The 22,485-nt window shown below is 45.1% G+C and overlaps 1 protein-coding gene across 2 annotated transcripts in view; it reads right to left on the reverse strand.

The window, feature by feature from the left end:
* LOC120989755 overlaps positions 1 to 22,485 on the reverse strand; it is a 329,530-nt gene that overhangs the window by 291,908 nt on the left and 15,137 nt on the right. For both annotated transcript variants that reach the window (XM_040418048.1, XM_040418047.1), the window contains exon 2: positions 18,086 to 18,129. In XM_040418048.1, the coding sequence (XP_040273982.1) occupies positions 18,086 to 18,129 (44 nt within the window). The remainder of the gene's footprint in view (positions 1 to 18,085; positions 18,130 to 22,485) is intronic.

Raw genomic sequence — 22,485 nt, forward strand, 5'->3', positions numbered from 1 at the left:
CGGAGATACCAGATGTGTGACACTTTTTTGCAGCCTAGGTGGGCAAAGGGGCCCATATTCCAAAGAGCACCTTTCGGATTTCACAGGTCATTTTTTACAGAATTTGATTTCAAACTCCTTACCACACATTTGGGCCCCTAAAATGCCAGGGCAGTATAACTACCCCACAAGTGACCCCATTTTGGAAAGAAGAGACCCCAAGGTATTTCGTGATGGGCATAGTGAGTTCATAGGTAAAAAAGCAAAATGAAAAGTCAGTCCTGTGTCCCAACACCGACAAATTACTTGCGCTGCTGCTGGTCCCGGAGTAGTGTGGTAGGTCATACACACTGGTGAATACAATATGAAGGGTTTTGGAACCGCGCTGCTCTGGACCAAGTCTCCCGATAAACGTGGATGGCAGAGGATGAGCCCCTTTCTCCCAACACCCAAAGGATCCAATCTTCAAAAGATCTCCTCCTCTAAGGGTTTAAATGGGATAGGCAGAATAGTGAAGCACCCTTTGCAATTTTTTCTTAAAAGGTTTTATTATACTCACAAGAGTTGGTAGACAAAAAGCATATAATACAAGATATCAGAACGTCAGGTTCCTGCCCGACCCGGGTTTCGCTGTCTCGCTTCCTCAGGGGCATCTGCTGTGCATGCTTGCACTCCGGCCCTTAAATAGCCCAACTGCTCTTAATCAGTTAACCAGTAAGCTTCCGGAACATGCAGCAGTTACTAAAACAGTTGTACATCTCACATACTTAATTTGTCATTGTTGTTCCTTTATGCTTTCACAAACACATTAGATGTAAAAATAAGGAAGGTTCCTTCCTCCTTTATGAGAGTCATAAATTCATACATAAAACATATAAAACATTAATAAAATAAAAATAGGGGATCAGTTCCCTCTATTATAAATTAAACAAACCACATTTCTATCCTTATGTTGCCGCACCATTGCATATTAAATTGCAGCCTAATTCGCATTATAACATCATATAACCAAAATCTACATTACTGTTCCTAGTATCCACCCACTCCTAGTGCATAATGTCAGTATCCCCCACCCATTCTTACTAGCGTCATCCAGGTATCCCTTGCCCCACCTCCCTCCTCTGTCATAATATCATGTGACAGCACCGCCCAATAGAACGGTCCGAATATCATGACGTCACTCACAGGTCCTTGAGAAACCAAATAAAGGAGGACAGATGCCAACATGGGTACAGACAGGCTACTGGAGCATATATTGAATGTGTAACTGTCCCCTAAACTGCCTATTCCTGAATCTTATATCCACCAATCTCCACCTAATTCCTCCTATAGCGCAATACGGGTATCCTCGACCCCGCCTCCTTCCCCCGGCGTGCGTCTCTTGGGGCACCATCACTCCGCCCCCACGACGTCACCCACAGGTCCTTAGGAGGCGCGGTGGTGGAGAGCCAGATCACGCCACTAGGCGCAAGTTACAGTATACAAGGTTTCAAATCAAATTCAATATTAAGCCCTCCTGGTTGTAGGGTCCCTAATTGATAGATCCACTCCACCTCTTTCTTATTAATCTGTGCCAAAGCATCCCCTCCTCGCCAGTGATGTTTAACACTTTCTACTCCCACAAATGTTAAACCTCGCGGATTTTTTTCATGCTTTAATTTAAAATGTGCTGATACACTGTGGGTCATCAGGCCTTTTTTTATATTACGTAGATGTTCCTGTATTCTGACTTTCAGTTTCCTGACCGTCCTGCCCACGTACTGGAGCCCACAAGGGCACTCCAGCACGTATACCATACCCTCTTTTTCACACGAGCAATCACCTCATACGGAAATCAGCCCCATTCTTTTTTGATGTTATAAAATTGGTGTATCTCTGCCGTTCTTTCGAATTCCGGTTCTTACATCCTGCGCAAAATCCGCACCAGGTGAATTTTCCTCCATTTTTCTGGGTCTTAATATTTATTGGGGGAATGGCACTATGCACAAGTTTTGTTCTGATGCTTGCTGCTTTTTTAAATATAAAGGAGGGATTCTTTGGTATCGTTTTTCCTAGTATCGGGTCATTCTTTAGAATAGCCCAATTCTTTTTTACCATTTTCTTAATGTTGTCGGACATGGAGCAAAATTTGGTTACAAAGGAGAATCTATAGTCCCTATCCACCTTTTTGTTAATCTCTATAGTTGGTTCCTTTCCTCCCACTTTTTCTAACTCCACACTCTGTATACACTCATCCAGAACAGCCTCATTATAACCTCTCTCCAAAAACCTATCTTTTAGTACCCCGCATTGTCCTATAGTCGCTCATCACTGTACAGTTACGGGCCATCCTCTTAAACTGACCTTTCGGTATGTTCTTGAGCCATGGGCCGTAATGGCAGCTCTTGGTGTCAATATAGGAGTTCACATTTGTTTCCTTAAAATAGGACTTGGTCATATAACGGCCATCTTCTATCCGTATGCACAGGTCTAGAAAGTTAACACTCTCATTACTGATATCCCCCACAAATCGTAGGTTCCAGTCATTATTGTTCAGTTGGTCAATGAACAACTCGAGTCCCTCTCTTCCTCCTTCCCACACTAGGAGACAGTCATCGATGTACCTCCTCCAGAAGGTCAGTTTGCCTCCTGCGGTGTCCGCTCCTAGTGTGGGAAGGATGGCACTCTCCTCCCATGCACCCATAAAAATATTTGCAAAACTGGGGGCGAATTTCGCCCCCATCGCAGTACCAATGCACTGTACGTAATATGAGTCCCTGAACCAAAAATAGTTATGATCGAGGCAATAACTGAGGCATCCTAAAATAAAATCTCTCTGTGGATCCCCTATTCTTTTATCATTCCTAATCCTACTTTCTACCGCCTCCATCCCTAATTTTTTTGGGATGACAGTGTACAGGGATGCCACGTCAATTGTGGCCATCCATGTATTCACAGTTGGGGGACTAAGGCCTTCAATAAGATCTAACACGGATCCAGTGTCCTTTAAATGCGAGGGGTTTTGCAACACGTATCCTTGCAGAAAAAAGTCAATGTATTCCGTGACCCTGCACGTCAACGAGTTAAGCCTAACTCGTTGGGCTTAACTCGTTGACGTGCAGGGTCACGGAATACATTGACTTTTTTCTGCAAGGATACGTGTTGCAAAACCCCTCGCATTTAAAGGACACTGGATCCGTGTTAGATCTTATTGAAGGCCTTAGTCCCCCAACTGTGAATACATGGATGGCCACAATTGACGTGGCATCCCTGTACACTGTCATCCCAAAAAAATTAGGGATGGAGGCGGTAGAAAGTAGGATTAGGAATGATAAAAGAATAGGGGATCCACAGAGAGATTTTATTTTAGGATGCCTCAGTTATTGCCTCGATCATAACTATTTTTGGTTCAGGGACTCATATTACGTACAGTGCATTGGTACTGCGATGGGGGCGAAATTCGCCCCCAGTTTTGCAAATATTTTTATGGGTGCATGGGAGGAGAGTGCCATCCTTCCCACACTAGGAGCGGACACCGCAGGAGGCAAACTGACCTTCTGGAGGAGGTACATCGATGACTGTCTCCTAGTGTGGGAAGGAGGAAGAGAGGGACTCGAGTTGTTCATTGACCAACTGAACAATAATGACTGGAACCTACGATTTGTGGGGGATATCAGTAATGAGAGTGTTAACTTTCTAGACCTGTGCATACGGATAGAAGATGGCCGTTATATGACCAAGTCCTATTTTAAGGAAACAGATGTGAACTCCTATATTGACACCAAGAGCTGCCATTACGGCCCATGGCTCAAGAACATACCGAAAGGTCAGTTTAAGAGGATGGCCCGTAACTGTACAGTGATGAGCGACTATAGGACAATGCGGGGTACTAAAAGATAGGTTTTTGGAGAGAGGTTATAATGAGGCTGTTCTGGATGAGTGTATACAGAGTGTGGAGTTAGAAAAAGTGGGAGGAAAGGAACCAACTATAGAGATTAACAAAAAGGTGGATAGGGACTATAGATTCTCCTTTGTAACCAAATTTTGCTCCATGTCCGACAACATTAAGAAAATGGTAAAAAAGAATTGGGCTATTCTAAAGAATGACCCGATACTAGGAAAAACGATACCAAAGAATCCCTCCTTTATATTTAAAAAAGCAGCAAGCATCAGAACAAAACTTGTGCATAGTGCCATTCCCCCAATAAATATTAAGACCCAGAAAAATGGAGGAAAATTCACCTGGTGCGGATTTTGCGCAGGATGTAAGAACCGGAATTCGAAAGAACGGCAGAGATACACCAATTTTATAACATCAAAAAAGAATGGGGCTGATTTCCGTATAAGAGGTGATTGCTCGTGTGAAAAAGAGGGTATGGTATACGTGCTGGAGTGCCCTTGTGGGCTCCAGTACGTGGGCAGGACGGTCAGGAAACTGAAAGTCAGAATACAGGAACATCTACGTAATATAAAAAAAGGCCTGATGACCCACAGTGTATCAGCACATTTTAAATTAAAGCATGAAAAAAATCAGCGAGGTTTAACATTTGTGGGAGTAGAAAGTGTTAAACATCACTGGCGAGGAGGGGATGCTTTGGCACAGATTAATAAGAAAGAGGTGGAGTGGATCTATCAATTAGGGACCCTACAACCAGGAGGGCTTAATATTGAATTTGATTTGAAACCTTGTATACTGTAACTTGCGCCTAGTGGCGTGATCTGGCTCTCCACCACCGCGCCTCCTAAGGACCTGTGGGTGACGTCGTGGGGGCGGAGTGATGGTGCCCCAAGAGACGCACGCCGGGGGAAGGAGGCGGGGTCGAGGATACCCGTATTGCGCTATAGGAGGAATTAGGTGGAGATTGGTGGATATAAGATTCAGGAATAGGCAGTTTAGGGGACAGTTACACATTCAATATATGCTCCAGTAGCCTGTCTGTACCCATGTTGGCATCTGTCCTCCTTTATTTGGTTTCTCAAGGACCTGTGAGTGACGTCATGATATTCGGGCCGTTCGATTGGGCGGTGCTGTCACATGATATTATGACAGAGGAGGGAGGTGGGGCAAGGGATACCTGGATGACGCTAGTAAGAATGGGTGGGGGATACTGACATTATGCACTAGGAGTGGGTGGATACTAGGAACAGTAATGTAGATTTTGGTTATATGATGTTATAATGCGAATTAGGCTGCAATTTAATATGCAATGGTGCGGCAACATAAGGATAGAAATGTGGTTTGTTTAATTTATAATAGAGGGAACTGATCCCCTATTTTTATTTTATTAATGTTTTATATGTTTTATGTATGAATTTATGACTCTCATAAAGGAGGAAGGAACCTTCCTTATTTTTACATCTAATGTGTTTGTGAAAGCATAAAGGAACAACAATGACAAATTAAGTATGTGAGATGTACAACTGTTTTAGTAACTGCTGCATGTTCCGGAAGCTTACTGGTTAACTGATTAAGAGCAGTTGGGCTATTTAAGGGCCGGAGTGCAAGCATGCACAGCAGATGCCCCTGAGGAAGCGAGACAGCGAAACCCGGGTCGGGCAGGAACCTGACGTTCTGATATCTTGTATTATATGCTTTTTGTCTACCAACTCTTGTGAGTATAATAAAACCTTTTAAGAAAAAATTGCAAAGGGTGCTTCACTATTCTGCCTATCCCATTTAAACCCTTAGAGGAGGAGATCTTTTGAAGATTGGATCCTTTGGGTGTTGGGAGAAAGGGGCTCATCCTCTGCCATCCACGTTTATCGGGAGACTTGGTCCAGAGCAGCGCGGTTCCAAAACCCTTCATATAGTGAGTTCATAGAAGTTTTTATTTTTTGTCACAAGTTAGTGGAATATGAGACTTTGTAAGGAAAAAAAAAAAAAATCATTTTCCGCTAACTTGTGACAAAAAATAAAAAGTTCTATGAACTCACTATGCCCATCAGCGAATACCTTAGGGTGTGTACTTTCCGAAATGGGGTCATTTGTGGGGTGTTTGTACTGTCTGGTCATTGTAGAACCTCAGGAAACATGACAGGTGCTCAGAAAGTCAGAGCTGCTTCAAAAAGCGGAAATTCACATTTTTGTACCATAGTTTGTAAACGCTATAACTTTTACCCAAACCATTTTTTTTTTACCCAAACATTTTTTTTTTATCAAAGACATGTAGAACTATAAATTTAGAGCAAAATTTCTATATGGATCTCGTTTTTTTTTGCAAAATTTTACAACTGAAAGTGAAAAGTGTCATTTTTTTGCAAAAAAATCGTTAAATTTCGATTAATAACAAAAAAAGTAAAAATGTCAGCAGCAATGAAATACCACCAAATGAAAGCTCTATTAGTGAGAAGAAAAGGAGGTAAAATTCATTTGGGTGGTAAGTTGCATGACCGAGCAATAAACGGTGAAAGTAGTGTAGGTCAGAAGTGTAAAAAGTGGCCTGGTCTTTCAGGGTGTTTAAGCACTGGGGGCTGAGGTGGTTAAGACCGCTCTCCGGACATCTAATGTGTGGTAAGTGATTTCCTGATCATTTTTCGGATCGTCACAGAACGAAGGGAGAACAATGTCCTGAGACCTATGGAAGGTCGAGACTACCTTGGGGAGGAAAGTCGGATGTAATTTGAAAATTAATTTGTCCTCAAATACTGAAAGGAATGGTTCTTGGATAGACAAGGTCTGTAGCTCACAGACCCTTCTGGCTGAGGTTATTGCCACCAAAAAAATAGTTTTAATGGTAAGCCATCTGATGTGGATAGAGTCCAGAGGTTCGAACGGATCGGAGGTTAGACCCCCTAGTACCGTATTGAGGTTCCATGGTGGCACCATGTTTCTAATCGTAGGTCTGATCCTATCTGCTGCCTTAAGGAATCTGGATATCCAGGGATGTTCCGTTAGCTTGGTATTATACAGTGCTCCTAAAGCCGATACCTGGACCCTAAGGGTATTGGGGGATAGACCTAAATCTGAAGAAAATCAAGGATTAGTGAGATGTTGGCTCTGAACTGGTTGAAGGAGGTTCCAGACCAATCAGCAAATTTCTTCCATATTTTTAGGTACTTGTCGTTGGTACTCTGTTTCCTGCTAAGGAGTAAGGTGTTCACTACTTTTTTTGATAAACCAAAATTTAATAAGTTGGATTCTTCAGAATCCAGGCTGTTACCGTATTTTTCGCTTTATAAGACGCACTTTCCCCCCCCCCCCCCAAAAGTGGGGGGAAAATGGCAGTGCGTCTTATAAAGCGAACACTGCCATGTTTACTTTGCTGACGCTGATACATCGCAAGCCGCGATGTATCAGAGGGGTGGGAGGAGGGGACGGAGGCTGGCAACGCTCGCGGCGGGGCCCGATGCAGTCACTGTACTGTAATACATCGGGCCCCGCTCACGGCAATTATCACATGTAAAGTCTATTATCTTCAAGCAGTATCTCTGCTTTTAACTAGGGCAATCCTCTGTAGTAGTACACCTTACTATGAAAGCGGCAGGCAGGGCGGCAGCGTAATCTCGCGATGCTCACTCATTCACGCTCCTCCCACTTCCTTCATGAATGAGTGAGCATCGCGAGATTACGCTGCCACCCTGCCTGCCGCTTTCATAGTAAGGTGTACTACTACAGAGCATTGCCCTAGTTAAAAGCAGAGATACTGCTTGAAGATAATAGACTTTACATATGAAAAAGGCTTCATTACACTCTGCTTTCTTCTATAACAGTACTCACTATAAAAGCAGCAGTCCGGCCGGCGCGTGACGTCACTCACTCGGTCATGCTCCTCCCACTTCATTAATGAAGCTGGCAGGAGCGTGACTGACTGAGTGACGTCACATGCTGGCCGGACTGCTGCTTTCATAGTGAGTACTGTTATAGAAGAAAGCAGAGCCATTAAAAGATTTTACATATAAAGTCTGTGTGCACTGTGGTGTAATGGGGGTCACTATTCACACAGGACAATATACTGTGACACATATGATACTGTGACCAGCATAAGATGATCTCATGCTGGTCACAGTATCATATGTGTCACAGTATATTGTCCCTGTGTGAATAGTGACCCCCATTACATAAGATGCTATATATGATGCTACATCCCCCCATAACAGTGCGTCATCCACAGGTCCCCCCATAACAGTGCGTCATCCACAGGTCCCCCCATAACAGTGCGTCATCCACAGGTCCCCCCATAACAGTGCGTCATCCACAGGTCCCCCCATAACAGTGCGTCATCCACAGGTCCCCCCATAACAGTGCGTCATCCACAGGTCCCCCCATAACAGTGCGTCATCCACAGGTCCCCCCATAACAGTGCGTCATCCACAGGTCCCCCCATAACAGTGCGTCATCCACAGGTCCCCCCATAACAGTGCGTCATCCACAGGTCCCCCCATAACAGTGCGTCATCCACAGGTCCCCCCATAACAGTGCGTCATCCACAGGTCCCCCCATAACAGTGCGTCATCCACAGACCACCATTAGTTCAAAACCCAGCAAAAGCACACCTTTTTGGTTCAAATATTTTTTTTCTTATTTTCCTCCTCAAAAATCTAGGTGCGTCTTATCATCAGGTGCGTCTTATAAAGCGAAAAATACGGTAATTTTAGTATTTTTAGGTCTGGGTGAGTAATGGGCCCCTGACTTAGAAGGTCCGGCCTCCGAGGTAGAAGGAGAGGAGCTTCCACGCTGAGGGCTTTCAAGAGAGAGAACCAACTTCTCTTGGGCCAGAAGGGGGTTATCAGGATTAGTGTACAATTTTCTTTTAGGAACTTCTGTAACACTCTGGGGATAAGCGGAAATGGGGGGGAACACGTAGACTAAGTTTGTTATCCAACTCTGGTTGAAGGCGTCTACTGCCCGAGGATGATCCCTGGGGTTGAGGGAGAAGAACTGGTTTAGCTCATGATTTCTCCTGGATGCAAACAGGTCTATCGTCGGCCTGTCCCATTTCTTTGTGATTAAGTGGAAGGCTTCTGGAGCTAACATCCATTCCCCTGGGTCTAGACTGTGCCGGCTTAGGTAATCGACCTGAACGTTTAAAACTCCCTTCAGATGAACCGCTGAAAGAGATTTTATGTTGCCTTCTGCCCAGGAAAAGATTTTGTTTGCCAGGCTCTGTAGTAGGCGATGCCTTGTGCCTCCCTGGTGTTGGATGAAGGCCACGGCTGTAGCGTTGTCCGAGTAGACTAGGACGTGCCGACCCTCCGCCAGCTGACTCGTGTGTTTCAGTGCTTCCCACACTGCCCTCAGCTCCTTGAAATTTGAGGATTGCTGACTCACGTAATTCCCCCATGTTCCCTGGTAGGAGTTCCCATGGACGACCGCTCCCCAACCGTGGAGGCTGGCATCTGTTGTAATGACTAGAGGGAGATCTTGTGCCCAGAAAATCCCGTTCTCTAGGTTGGATTTGCTGAGCCACCAATTTAGTGATTTTTTGGTCTCTGCATCTAAGAATATTTTCCTCTCTAGAGTTAATTGCGATCTGTTCCATTTGTCTAAGATGAACTTCTGGAGTGGCCTTAGATGGAACTGTGCCCAGGCTACTGCTGGAATGCAAGCAGAGAGACTCCCTAACACCTTCATGGCCTGTCTTATGTAACAGAATTTCTCCTTCTTGAACTTCCTCAAAGCTGTTTGAAGTTTTACTAACTTTTGAGGTGGCAGAAAGGATCTTTGGGAAACTGTGTCTAAAGTTATGCCCAAAAAAAACTTCCGTTTGGATGGGATTAAATCCGATTTCCCCCAATTGATGATCCAACCTAGGTTCGGTAGATGATCCAGGACTAACCCGAGATGGATTTCCAGGGTCTCTATGTTGTCTGCCACTACCAGTAGGTCGTCCAGATAGGGGATCACACAAATTGCCTTTTCTCTCAATGTTGTCAAGGCTTCCGCCATTATTTTGGTGAAAACCCTTGGGGCAGAAGAGATCCCGAAGGGGAGACACCTGAACTGGAAATGCTGAATGCTTCCCTCCAATTCTATCGCGAACCTTAGGAACTCCCTTGATGACCTGTGAATTGGGACGTGATAATAGGCGTCGCTTAAATCTATTGTGGCCATCACTGCATCCTTCTTTAAGGCTGGGTTCACACCTGAGCGTTCTGAAAGGAGCGCTCTGTATGCGCGATTGTACGGGGGTTTACAAGCGCGCATACAGAGACAAGCGAACGCTCATTGTCGTGCGTTCCCGAAAGTCTATGTACGGGAACGCGCGACAAACGCCCATAAAAACGCTCAAGTACTTGTTTGAGCGTCGGGCGTTTTACAGCGCGATCGTACGCGCTGTAAAATGCCCAGGTGAGAACCCTTCCCATAGGGAAACATTGGTTTCTCCTTGTTGAGCGTTTTACAGCGCGTAGGAACGCGCTGTAAAACGCTCAGGTGTGAACTGAGCCTAAGAGCTTCACTGCTGACTTCAGGGTCTCCATTTTGAATTTTTGATATCTTACATATTTGTTTAGGTGTTTCAAATTTATAATTACCCTGGATTTCCCGTTTGGTTTCTTTATAATGAAGAGACGGGAATAGAATCCCAGTGCTGTCTGATTTTTTGGAACGGGCTCTATCGCGGCCAAGGTTAATAGGTTTTTTATGTCGTTTTTTTAAGGTCGTAGTTTGAGATGGGGGAAGGGTAGTGATCACATATTTCTGTGGAGGGGAATAGAGAAGATCTATCAGATAACCCTCTTGTATAATACTTAAAATCCACCAGCTGTTTGTTATGTGCTTCCAAGATCTTAGAAAGGAGCTGAGTCTTCCCCCCACTGGTATGGCGTCATTGTTTGCTGTTGGATGAGGAGGCTTCAGCCCGATTTGGGTTGAAGAGGAAACTTCTCCCCCTGCCTCCCTTCGCATAGCTCCACCTCCCAGTCTTCCCTTTATCTTTTTTATTCTTCTCGGGCTGAAAGAATCGGTCACGAAAGGGCTGCCTTTTTTGTTTATATCTTTCCTCTGGAAAACCCCTTTTTTTATTTGTCGCGTTCTCTAGCATTTTGTCTAAATCTTCTCCGAAAACTAACTGACCGTGGAAGGGGAGTGCGATTAATTTATTTTTAGATGTGATATCTCCTGACCACGCTTTAAGCCATAGTGCCCTTCTCGCTGTATTTGAGAGAACAGCTGTACGGGCAGATAGTTTAACTGATTCGGCTGCTGCGTCTGCTAGAAAGGAGGTTGCCATCTTTAACAGAGGCAAGCTCTCTAGAATTTGATCCCGCGGTGTCTTATTGACCAGATGTATCTCCAGCTGGTCTAGCCAAAGGTTTAGTGTTTTGGCCACACATGTAGAGGCGACACCCGGTTTGAGAAGGGCCGCCGTAGTCTCCCAGGTCTTTCTCAAGAGACTCTCCACTTTCCTGTCTAGAGGATCTTTCAACTGTGCTGAGTCCTCGAACGGTAGAGCCGTATGTTTTGCCACCTTGGCCACTGGCGCGTCTACTTTTGGTATGGTCTCCCAATCTGTACAGTCCTCTTGGCTAAAGGGGTAGCGCCTCTTAATTCCCCTTGGGATAAAGGATCCTTTATCCGGTTTTTCCCATTCTGACAGAATTAATTTTTGGACACTATCAGGAAATGGGAAAACCGCCTTCTTCCTTTCTCCTAGACCCCCAAAAATTTCTTGTTGGGTAGATTTAGGAGCTTTTGGCATCTCCATCTGAATGGTGGCCCTGATAAGTTCATCAATATCTTCAGGATTAAACAGGAAGCGCTTGTAGTCACCCTCTTCGTCTGAAGATACGGGGTGTTTTGCACTGATTCGGAGTCTGAGACCGCCAGCCCCTCAGAGTCGGAATCCAGGATAAGCAATTTATCACTACGGGAGTCCTGAGTGTGTGGGGGGGGAGTAGGTTCTCTGGCAGTTAATGCTAGCTGAACCTCTTCTTTTACCACTTTCCTAATGTCTTGAATGACGACACTGGAGGTACACTCTTTACACAGGGGCTTGGATCCAGTGTTAGACAATCTTTTGCAGCAGATACCACATTTTCTAGTTTTTTTAGCTGCAGAAGCCGAATCCTTTTCTCCCCGAAATGGTAAGGGAGGAAAGGATGAGCAGACTGAACCGTCCATACAAAGCATGTGCCTGAGAGCAGGTTACTCACTGTCCCAGGGTTTGATGCAGGCTCGGTTCCAGAGCCCGGCGTGAGGGGGGTGCTCATTCTGACTCCCGACCGCTCCAGAGATGCTTCACCAAATATGAGAGCCACGCTATGCAGGGCGCCGTTACACAGGTCCTGTGCGTTTTTATAGCGTCTCCATGTGCCTCTCAGGCTTCAGGACCTGTGGCGCATGTGGATGACGTCAGCGCGCTTAGCTCCGCCCCCCGCGTCTGACGTCATTCGCCTGCTGGCCGGAAGGGACACATCACAGTGCCGATCCGCCGCGTTCCTCCTTCCCTCTGCATCAAGCCCTCCAGGACCGCCGCAGAGGGAATCTTCGCAGGGGCAACTACGTATGCGCCCGAGCCCAGGCCTAACCGGACGGAGGAGGGAGAGCTGCACTGCAGATCCGACCTCGGCCTGCAGATTAAATAAATCCAGGTGAGCCCAAACGAGCTCCGTGCACCTCTCCTGCTTCCTATCCTGATGGGACAAGAAAAACACACTGGTGATGTGAGGAGGGGGTGGGGGTTTTAACCTCTCTGTGTTTTTCCTGTCCAATCAGAAGGAAGTCAATCTCAGGCTTGGGGTCATGGAGACGACTGGGGAAATGCCATAAATGTGGACATGAACTGCTGTTTGGCTAGACTGCATGATTCAGCATAGCCACCAATCACCCAGTAAACAAGCAAGATAGATTTTTGCATAGATCCGTTCATTCTAGTGTGTCCAGGTCTTCATATTTGTCCTTATTTTGGACCAGTTTGCACACATTTATGGGAGGAGGAGGACATATACAAGTCCTACATACGGTTTCTTTTATTGTATACAGTATTCTAATATTGTGGTGCTAAATAAAGATCCATTCACATTTTATTATTTAATGTGCGGTCCGTTTATTGTCTTTCTGGTATTTGTTGTACTATATGGCACATGACCGCTAAATCCAATCACTGTTCTCATCAGGCCAATGCTGAAGATAGAGATTGACTATTGTACTGACATGACATCCAGTACTGAAGGTATGGGACGTGTGACCACTGCAGGGAATAACTATCTTCCATGTTAGGGGTCATGCACACGACCAGGATCGGCCCAGTAAAGGCAATACGTGTGTTGGCCGTATCTCCAGCCCTGACTTTATCATAGTAATTCATGATACAGTCAGTCAGTCTCTATGTGACAGCGATCTCTGTGTGTACACTGTGTATGAAGGTACAAGGAATCATCGTGGATGATAGGTACGTGTCACAGAGGTTCCTGGCCTCGGTGGAGTAAGAGCCGGTTTTCATGTGTCAGCAGCAGTTGCATTTTGACACCTTAATACTATGGCTGTATAGCTGATCCGGGACGGCTTAGTGGGAGAAGTCAAAGTGCTGGGTGGGATGACTACTCCAGCCAGCACTGCCAGGTGAGGAGGATTACCTCAGTCTGACAGTGGAGCTCAGGAGGTATGTGTGCTGGGATCTAACCCCGGGTTCACACCTGAGCGTTCTGAAAGGAGCGCTCTGTATGCGCGATTGTACGGGCGTTTACAAGCGCGCATACAGAGACAAGCGAACACACATTGTCGCGCGTTCCCGAAAGTCTATGGACGGGAACGCGCGACAAACGCCCAAAAAAACGCTCAAGTACTTGTTTGAGCGTCGGGCGTTTTACAGCGCGATCGTACGCGCTGTGAAACGCCCAGGTGAGAACCATTCCCAGAGGGAAGCATTGGTTTCTCCTTGTTGTGCGTTTTACAGCGCGTAGGAACGCGCTGTAAAACGCTCAGGTGTGAACTTAGGGTAAGGCTTGTGCCGTGCTGGAGGGCTGAGACCCATCTGTATTGGAAACGAGCCCCCTAAAAGTCTGCTATGGACTGCTGGAGGCAGAACTGCCAACAAGGTGATTTTTGCTATGTGGACTTTTCATTGTGTGTGAACTAACACCAAGACTGCAAAGTGACGTTTTGTTTTTGCTTTGTGTGAATAAACACGGAAGTTTGATTTAACCCTTTAAGGGCCCTGCCATATTTCACCTTAAAGGGTTTCTACCACCAGAAATACTGTTATGTAGCTGACTGATATACCGATGCGCTAATGTCAGCACTACATAACAGTATGTTTCTAACATTAGTCCCTGCAGCAGTTTTTGTTAAAAAAGCACTTTTATTATATGCTAATGAACCTCTAGGTGCTATGTGGGCGTAAAATCAGCACCTAGAGGCTCCGTCCACTCACCCTTTATCCCGCCCAGGTCCAGTGTTGTGCCCGCCCCTCTTGATTGATGGCACGGTCCGCCGCATGGCTGCCAAAATCCTGTGCCGTTCACTTCTGTCTTCGGCGCAGGCGCAGTGAGTGAAGCTCTTCTGATGCCGGCTTCCTCACTGTGACGTAGTCGGCGCAGGCGCAGTGAGGAATCCGGCACCAGGATCGCATCATTCACTCACTGCGCCGAAGACAGAAGTGAACACCGCAGGCGCGGGATTTCGGCTGCGATGCGGCGGACCGTGCCATCAATTAAGAGGAGCGGGGCGGGCAGAACACTGGACATGGGCGGCATAATGGGTGAGTGGACGGAGCCCTCTAGGTGCTAACGACGCCCACATAGCACCTAGAGGCTCATTAGCATATAATAAAAGTGCTTTTTTAACAAAAACGGCTGCAGGGACTAATGTTAGAAACATACTGTTATGTAGTGCTGACATTAGCGCATCGCTAATGTCAGTCAGCTACATAACAGTATTTCTGGTGGTAGAAACCCTTTTAAGGACCAGGCCATTTTTTGCAAATCTGACGTGTCACTTTATGTGGTAAGAATTTAAAGAGGACCTTTCACCATAATAAAACCTCTAAACTAACTATACAGACGCGTAGAGTGGCGCCCAGGGATCCCCCTGCACTTACTGTTATACCTGGGCGCCGCTCCGTTCTCCCGTTATAGCCTCCGGTATCTTCATAGTTAGGCTCCACCCAGGGGAACCTGCCGGCGTCTCATTCTTCCATGCTGTAGCGCTGGCCAATCGCAGCGCTCAGCTTATAGCCTGAGAGAGAAAAAAAGCCTCTCAGGCTATGAGCTGAGCAGCAAGATACCGGAGCGGCGTCCGGGGATAACAGTAAGTGCAGAGAGATCCCTGGGCGCCGCTCTACACGTCTGTATAGTTAGTTTAGAGGTTTTATTATGGTGAAAGGTCCTCTTTAAACGCTTTTATGTACCCAGGCTATTCTGAGATTGTTTTCTCGTCACATATTGTATTGTATTGATGACAGTGGTAAAATAGAGTCAAAATATTTTATTTTTATATTTAAAAAAAAAAAAATACCCAAATTTACCAAAAATTGGGAAAAATTAGCAAATTTCAATTTCTCTACTTTTATAATAGATAGTAATACCTGCAAAAATAGTTATTACTTTACATTCCCCCTACATTCCCCATATGTCTACTACATGTTTGGATCATTTTGCAAATGCCATTAAATTTTTTTGGGGACGTTACAAGGCTTAGAAGCAAATCTTAAAATTTTTCTGAAAATTTCCAAGACCCACTTTTTAAAGACCAGTTCAGGTCTGAAGTCACTTTGTGAGGCTTACATAATAGAAACCACCCAAAAATGACCTCATTTTAGAAACTACACCCCTCAAGGTATTCAAAACTGATTTTGCAAACTTTGTTAACCCTTTAGGTGTTCCACAAGAATTAATAGTAAATGGAGGTGAAATTTCCGAATTTCACTTTTTGACAGATTTTTCATTTTAATATTTTTTTTTTCCCACTAACAAAGCAAGGGTTAACAGCCAAACAAAACTCAATATTTATTGCCCTGATTCTGTAGTTTACAGAAACACCCCATATGTGGTCGTAAACTGCTGTACGGGCACATGGCAGGGCGCAGAAGGAAAGGAACGCCATATGGTTTTTGGAAAGCAGATTTCACTGGGATAATTTTAAGCTGCCATGTCCCATTTGAAGACCCCCTGATGCACCCCTAGAGTAGAAACTCCCAAAAAAGTGACCCAATTTTGGAAACTACAGGATAAGGTAGCAGTTTTGTTGGTACTATTTTAGGGTACATATGATTTTTGGTTCTATATTACACTTTTTGTGAGGCAAGGTAACAAAAAATAGCTGTTTTGGCATCGCTTCTATTTTTTGTTATTTACAACATTCATCTGACAGGTTAGATCATGTGGTATTTATATAGAGCAGGTTGTTACGGACGTGACAATACAAATAGAACTACTTTTTTGGGTTTTTTCAGTTTTACATAAAAGCATTTTTGAAAAATAAAATAACTTTTTAGTGTCTCCACATTCTGAAAGACTTTTTTTTATTTATTATTTGGGCGACTGTTGTGTAGGGGCTCATTTTTTTCGGGATGAGATGACGGTTTCATTGGCACCATTTTGGGGTGCATATGACTTTGATCGCTTGCTATTACACTTTGTGATGTAAGGTGGCCAAAAAAATGGCTTTTTTGACACTTCATTTTTTTTTTTACGGTATTCACCTGAGGGGTTAGATCATGTGATACGTTTATAGAGCAGGTCGTTACGGACTTGGCAATACCTAATATGTAAACTTTTTTTTTTTTATTTAAGTTTTACACAATATCAGTTTTGAAACAAAAAAAAAAAATGTAGTGTCTCCATAGTCTGAGAGACAGTTTTTTTTTTTTTTTGGGCAATTGTCTTAGGCAGGAGCTCATTTTTGCTGGATGAGGGGACGGTTAGATGTGTACTATTTTGGTGTTGTACTAACGCTTGGTGTTGCACTTTTAGTGATGTAAGGTGACAAAAGTGGTTTATTTAGCACACTTTTTATTTTATTTTTTTGACAAGAGGTTAGGTCATGTGATACGTTTCTAGAGCCAGTCGATACGGACGCGGCGATACCAAATAAGTCTACTTTTCTTTTTTTCACAATATTTTGGCAAAAGGATTTTTATTCATTTTTTTTTTTTTACTTGAAACTTGTAATTTATTTTTTTTTACTCTTTTTTCACTTTCTTTTTTTTTTACCACTCTGGGACTTCAACATTTGGGGGTCTGATCCCCTTTTACAATGCATGACAATACTTCTGTATTGTCATGCATTGGCTGTAAGTGTATTACACACTGTAATACACTTACAGCCTTCCTGCCTGTGAGATCCAGGGGGCTGGATCTCAAAGGCTCTCCTGGAAGGAATCGGGCTGCCTTCCCTACTATTGGGTCTCCATCACAGCAGCGCGGGGACGCGATGGCCACCCCGCACATGTCTGAAGCCTGCACGTGCCGTGGTCAGCCTGCAGTACATGTACGTCACTGGTCCTTAAAGAGGACCTTTCACTAGACTAAAACATCTAAACTAACTATACAGACATGTAGAGCGGCGCCCAGGGATCTCCCTGCACTTACTGTTATACCTGGGCGCCGCTCCGTTCTTCCGTTATAGCCTCCGGTATCTTCATAGTTAGGCTCCACCCAGGGGAACCTGCCGGGGTATCCTTCTCCCAGGCTGTAGCGCTGGCCAATCGCAGCGCTCAGCTCATAGCCTGAGAGGCTTTTTTTTCTCTCAGGCTATGAGCTGAGCGCTGCGATTGGCCAGCGCTACAGCCTGGGAGAAGGATACCCCGGCAGGTTCCCCTGGGTGGAGCCTAACTATGAAGATACCGGAGGCTATAACGGGAGAACGGAGCGGCGCCCAGGTATAACAGTAAGTGCAGGGGGATATCTGGGCACCGCTCTACATGTCTGTATAGTTAGTTTAGATGTTTTATTCTAGTGAAAGGTCCTCTTTAAGTCACGGCCAGATACATATGACGTACATGTACGTCATGGGTCCTTAAAGGGTTAAGAACTGGTAATTTGCCTCTGTACTGCGTCCGCACACCCTGTCTACCAGAGTGAATCCCCACAACTGCAATAGACTCACAATCAGAAACATACGATACAAGTTTTAATTATCTCAGACCACAATGCCATGCTTCATTTTCCAGTCACTTTTCAACAATAGGTACATACACTGACATGCATACTACAAATTTAAGAGAATGAAAGAAGGCACACCACTTACCGATATCCATAGTATCTGTTCCTGTACTTTTTCTTCAGTTGGTTCTGTATAAGAAAAATAATGCAGAGGTATTTAGAGGAGCAGCAGCTCAATGCAGAGTGTACTTCTCGGTGAAGCACTGCGCTGGGCACTGAGAGGGCAAGATTTGGCAGAACAGAAGTTCATATTCACACTACTCCTGATAAAAGCTCCACAAATGGTATGTATTATCTCTTACTGAACAAAGATTTCTGGATCACAGATGCAAAAGACAGACTGTTCACAAAGTCTTCCACATGGACGCGATCAGTGTAAAGATCTCTGTAGATATAAGCTACAGCTATGAAACGTATGCAAGCAAACAACGCTCTTTAGAGCATGTTCACGCGTACTTGTAAAAACCTATCCACAAACTTTGCTTGAATGCAGAAAAGAATTACCATGCAATCTCTTGCCACATAAACCACGGTGGTGGCTGACAGCAAATTCACTGCAGCACAGCGACTAGACTCAAATCTGGCCAATTGCAACATCAGCATGTTGGCTTCCACCTGCGGCAAATTAGCAAACCTTTACAGTATCCAAAAAGGAACTTATTCAAAGTGATATTGTCAGGAACATCTTGTTTTACTTGGTTTGACTATTGATATACACCTTTATTTTATATTTTTTTGGAGGGGGGAGGATTTATGTTCAGTTTATTTTAATGTAATTAAGAAAGGTTATGTCTTGAGAGGGTTATTTATATATGGTGATAAAAAATAAAAAAAACTAGGAAAAAATAAAAATCAGCATGGAGTTTTGTGTGCTCCACGTGTTAGCGAGGATTTCCTCCCAAACACATGCTGTGAGTCCCAGTGGGAGAAATGTGAATCATGACTATCCGTTGTGAAAAGGCAAAAAGGTGCCATAGTGGATGATACGCGTCACCAAGATGCCTGGCCTTGTTGAAACAAACCGGTAGTGTTTCTTCAGTAACCGTAGGTTACTGACACTTATTAGTAGTTTACCTGCAGCTGATTTGGGCCGGGTACAAGGTGACATTTCTCTAAAGCAAGAGGATACCCATGTTGTTGCGCTCAACGTCAGGCATGTCCATGGGTTGGCCGGAAATGTATAACAGAGAAGAGGAGTCACCAGATGAATGCCGAGAAGAAACGCGCACTGCACCAGGAGCTTTAATAAAGGTGTTTTTTAAAAGCAATAAATAAAATAATAAATAGACATGCTGCGTGCTTCAACAGCAATCCACTGTCTTCATCAAGGTAGGTACATGACATATACACAATTAGGGCTGTAGTAAACGATTATTTTAGAAATAAGAGTATTCTATCGATTATTTTTTACGATTAATCGAGTACTCTAATAACAAAGAATTAATAGACTGTTTTCCTTTATAAAAACTCAGACCCCCTGCCATCAGTCCCCAACACCCTTTGTTCCCCCCTGTGCGATCAGACCAAGTGCATCAGCGCCCCCCGTGCCATCAGCTCCGTTTCCCCAATGCCTTCAGCTCTTCCCCACCCCAGTGCCATCAGCTGTACCCCTAGTGCCACCATCTTGCCACCAACTGCCCCCAACTAGACCCAGCTTGCGCCCCAGTGCCACCAACTGGACCCAGCTTGCCCCCCAGTGCCACCAACTGCCCCCCAGCGCCACCAACTGCCCCCCAGTGCCACCAACTAGACCCAGCTTGCCCCCCAGTGCCACCAACTGCCCCCCAGTGCCACCATCTCCCCCTCCTAGCCATGTCCCCAGCGACAGTACTTACCTTTCCTGTAGGTACAACTCCATCTTCTTCTCTGTGCGCTGCACGGTCGTCCTGACGTCACACAGCGTCGGGTCTTAGTGCGCGCTTATGTGCACTATGACTTGACTATGTGTAAGGAAGAAATTGCGGCACAGGCCGGCGGGTGACCACGGAGCGGTAAGTAATAGCAAGCGCTTCACTCCCGCTCCGTGGTCACATGACACAAATGTTTTTTTTTATGTTGAATTATTCGATTCAATAGAGTAATCGTTTCAGCCCTATACACAATGATGACCTGGAAGAAAATGGTACATAACTGGGTTTTAATGTGGCACAATCATTTTCAATTCCCTTTATATGACTTTCATGCATTATGTACAACCAATTTTTTCTGGATCATCGTGTGTGTGTGTGCAAATTATATATATATATATATATATATATATATATATATATATATATATATATATATTAGTGTAAGGGATCGCCTCCTATTCGGGGGTCAGTCTCACAGATACGACTTTAGGACACCAGGTTTCAGGTCCAAACAGTGCATTTATTTTACACTCCAACCAATATAGGTCATCATGAAGTCGCAGCTTCACCTAGCACATGTGACATCCACATAAAATAACAAACACTTCCCCGGCTAGGCTCTAACTAACACAGAGTTTCCTGACTCACCTAGGTCACAGTTCACACCCTGTGAACTCGTGCAGCTTTGTCAGCCAATGTCCCACAGCCTCCTGGCTGTACAGAACACAGTACGCCCACTGCCTCCAGACCAGTGTATCTTGTGGGGGATTGGGGCTCAGTAGTCCCCCCCCCCCAACTCCAGGCTATCTCCCAGCCTCGTGGTCCCTCAGCCTTGCCCAGCTGAGACCACACAGACAGAGCCTTCCCAGGCCTCTGCTGCACACAGACTCTCCAGAGTGAGCCACACCCAAGATCCAGTAGGATTAAATAGGATCCCTGGACATGAGCATGTCTCAAGTCCCGGCCTGGAACTTGGGGAAACAACACCTCAATGTTCACATTGCCACAATAAAATATATATATAAGCTTGATAAAGGCCTCATTGAGCAGGCCGAAACGTCGCTTGAATAAAGTTTGGGGTCCTCACCCGTTCACTCTATGCTGGAAGTGCTGCCTCATCATTCGTTTGATATATCTCGGTGGAGGAAGAGCCGACCTCTGTGGGGATTTGCACCCGGTACACTGTGTCTGACTGTGCTGCTGCACTATTTGTGTAAAATATATATATATATATATATATATATATATATATATATATATATATATATATTTTGATGACACAGCCTGATGAAGACAGTGGACAGCCACCGAAATGCGTAGCATGTCTATATTTTTTTTATTGCTTTTAATAAACACTTTATTAGAAGCTCCTGGTGCAGCACGCGATTCTTCTTGGTGTCCATCTGGTGACCCCTCTCATGACCTATCTAGAGGACAGGCCATCAGTAAAAAAAAAAAAAAAAGTCTAGTAAAAGACCTTTAAATGGGGCTAAATGTGCACGCAGATCCACAGCATGTGAAACTACAAATCTGTGGCAGAAATCCAAGTCACCCTCAAAGGAAAAATTCACCTTCTGAATGTGGCCTTACTGCAAGGGCATTCGAGATATAGTGTGTCATGCCATCAGCCGATCCTACAGGAAAGTGTTAAGATGGAGTTTCTGATCATTTGGAATCCAGTTTGTATGTGTTCATTTAAAGAGGACCTTTCACTAGTTTAAAAACTAAAAACTAACTATATCAGTGGGCAGAGCGGCGCCCAGGGGTCCCCCTGCACTTACTAGTATGTCTGGGCACCGCTCCATTCGCCCGGTATAGGCTCCGGTGTGTGCAGCTCCCTCTGTTGTACGGGGCAGAGTTTTTGTATTAGGGTTGTCCCTTGCTGCAGCGCTGACCAATCGTAGCGCACAGCTCATAGCCTGGGACTCCCTGGGACGCTTGCACATGCATGCATAGGTCATAAATAGGGATGAGTGAATCTAGTTTGGATGAAACATCCGAAGTCGATTCACATAAAAAGGAGACTTTTGTATTACTTACCAGTAAAGTCTCTTTCTCGCTCTTCCTTGGGGGACACAGGAAACCATGGGTATAGCTCTGCTCCCTAGGAGGCGTGACACTAAGTGAAAGCTGTAAGCCCCTCCTCCATCAGCTATACCCTTCAGCCTGGAGAAGAGACTGCCAGTTGCGTGTCCAAGTAGTGAAAGATAACCACCAACCGGAAAAAGAACTGTCGAGCCCCAACTGGGGCAACCAAGCCGGAACCACAACTGTAACCCAAATGAAGGGCGGGTGCTGTGTCCCCCAAGGAAGAGCGAGAAAGAGACTTTACTGGTAAGTAATACAAAAGTCTCCTTTTCTCGCCCATATTCCTTGGGGGACACAGGAAACCATGGGACGTTCCAGAGCAGTCCCAGAAGGGAGGGACCAGAACAAACTAGACCAACACCAGAGGCATCAATCAACTGCCGCCTGCAACACCAGACGGCCTAAAGCAGCGTCAGCCGACGCATGAGTATGCACCCTGTAGAACTTGGTGAAGGTGTGCAAGGAGGACCAAGTGGCCGCCTTGCAAATCTGCTCCGTAGAAGCCCGATTTCTCTGAGCCCAGGAAGCCCCGACCGCTCTAGTGGAG

Source organism: Bufo bufo, chromosome 2 (assembly GCF_905171765.1).
Source record: "Bufo bufo chromosome 2, aBufBuf1.1, whole genome shotgun sequence".
Lineage (NCBI taxonomy): Eukaryota > Metazoa > Chordata > Amphibia > Anura > Bufonidae > Bufo > Bufo bufo.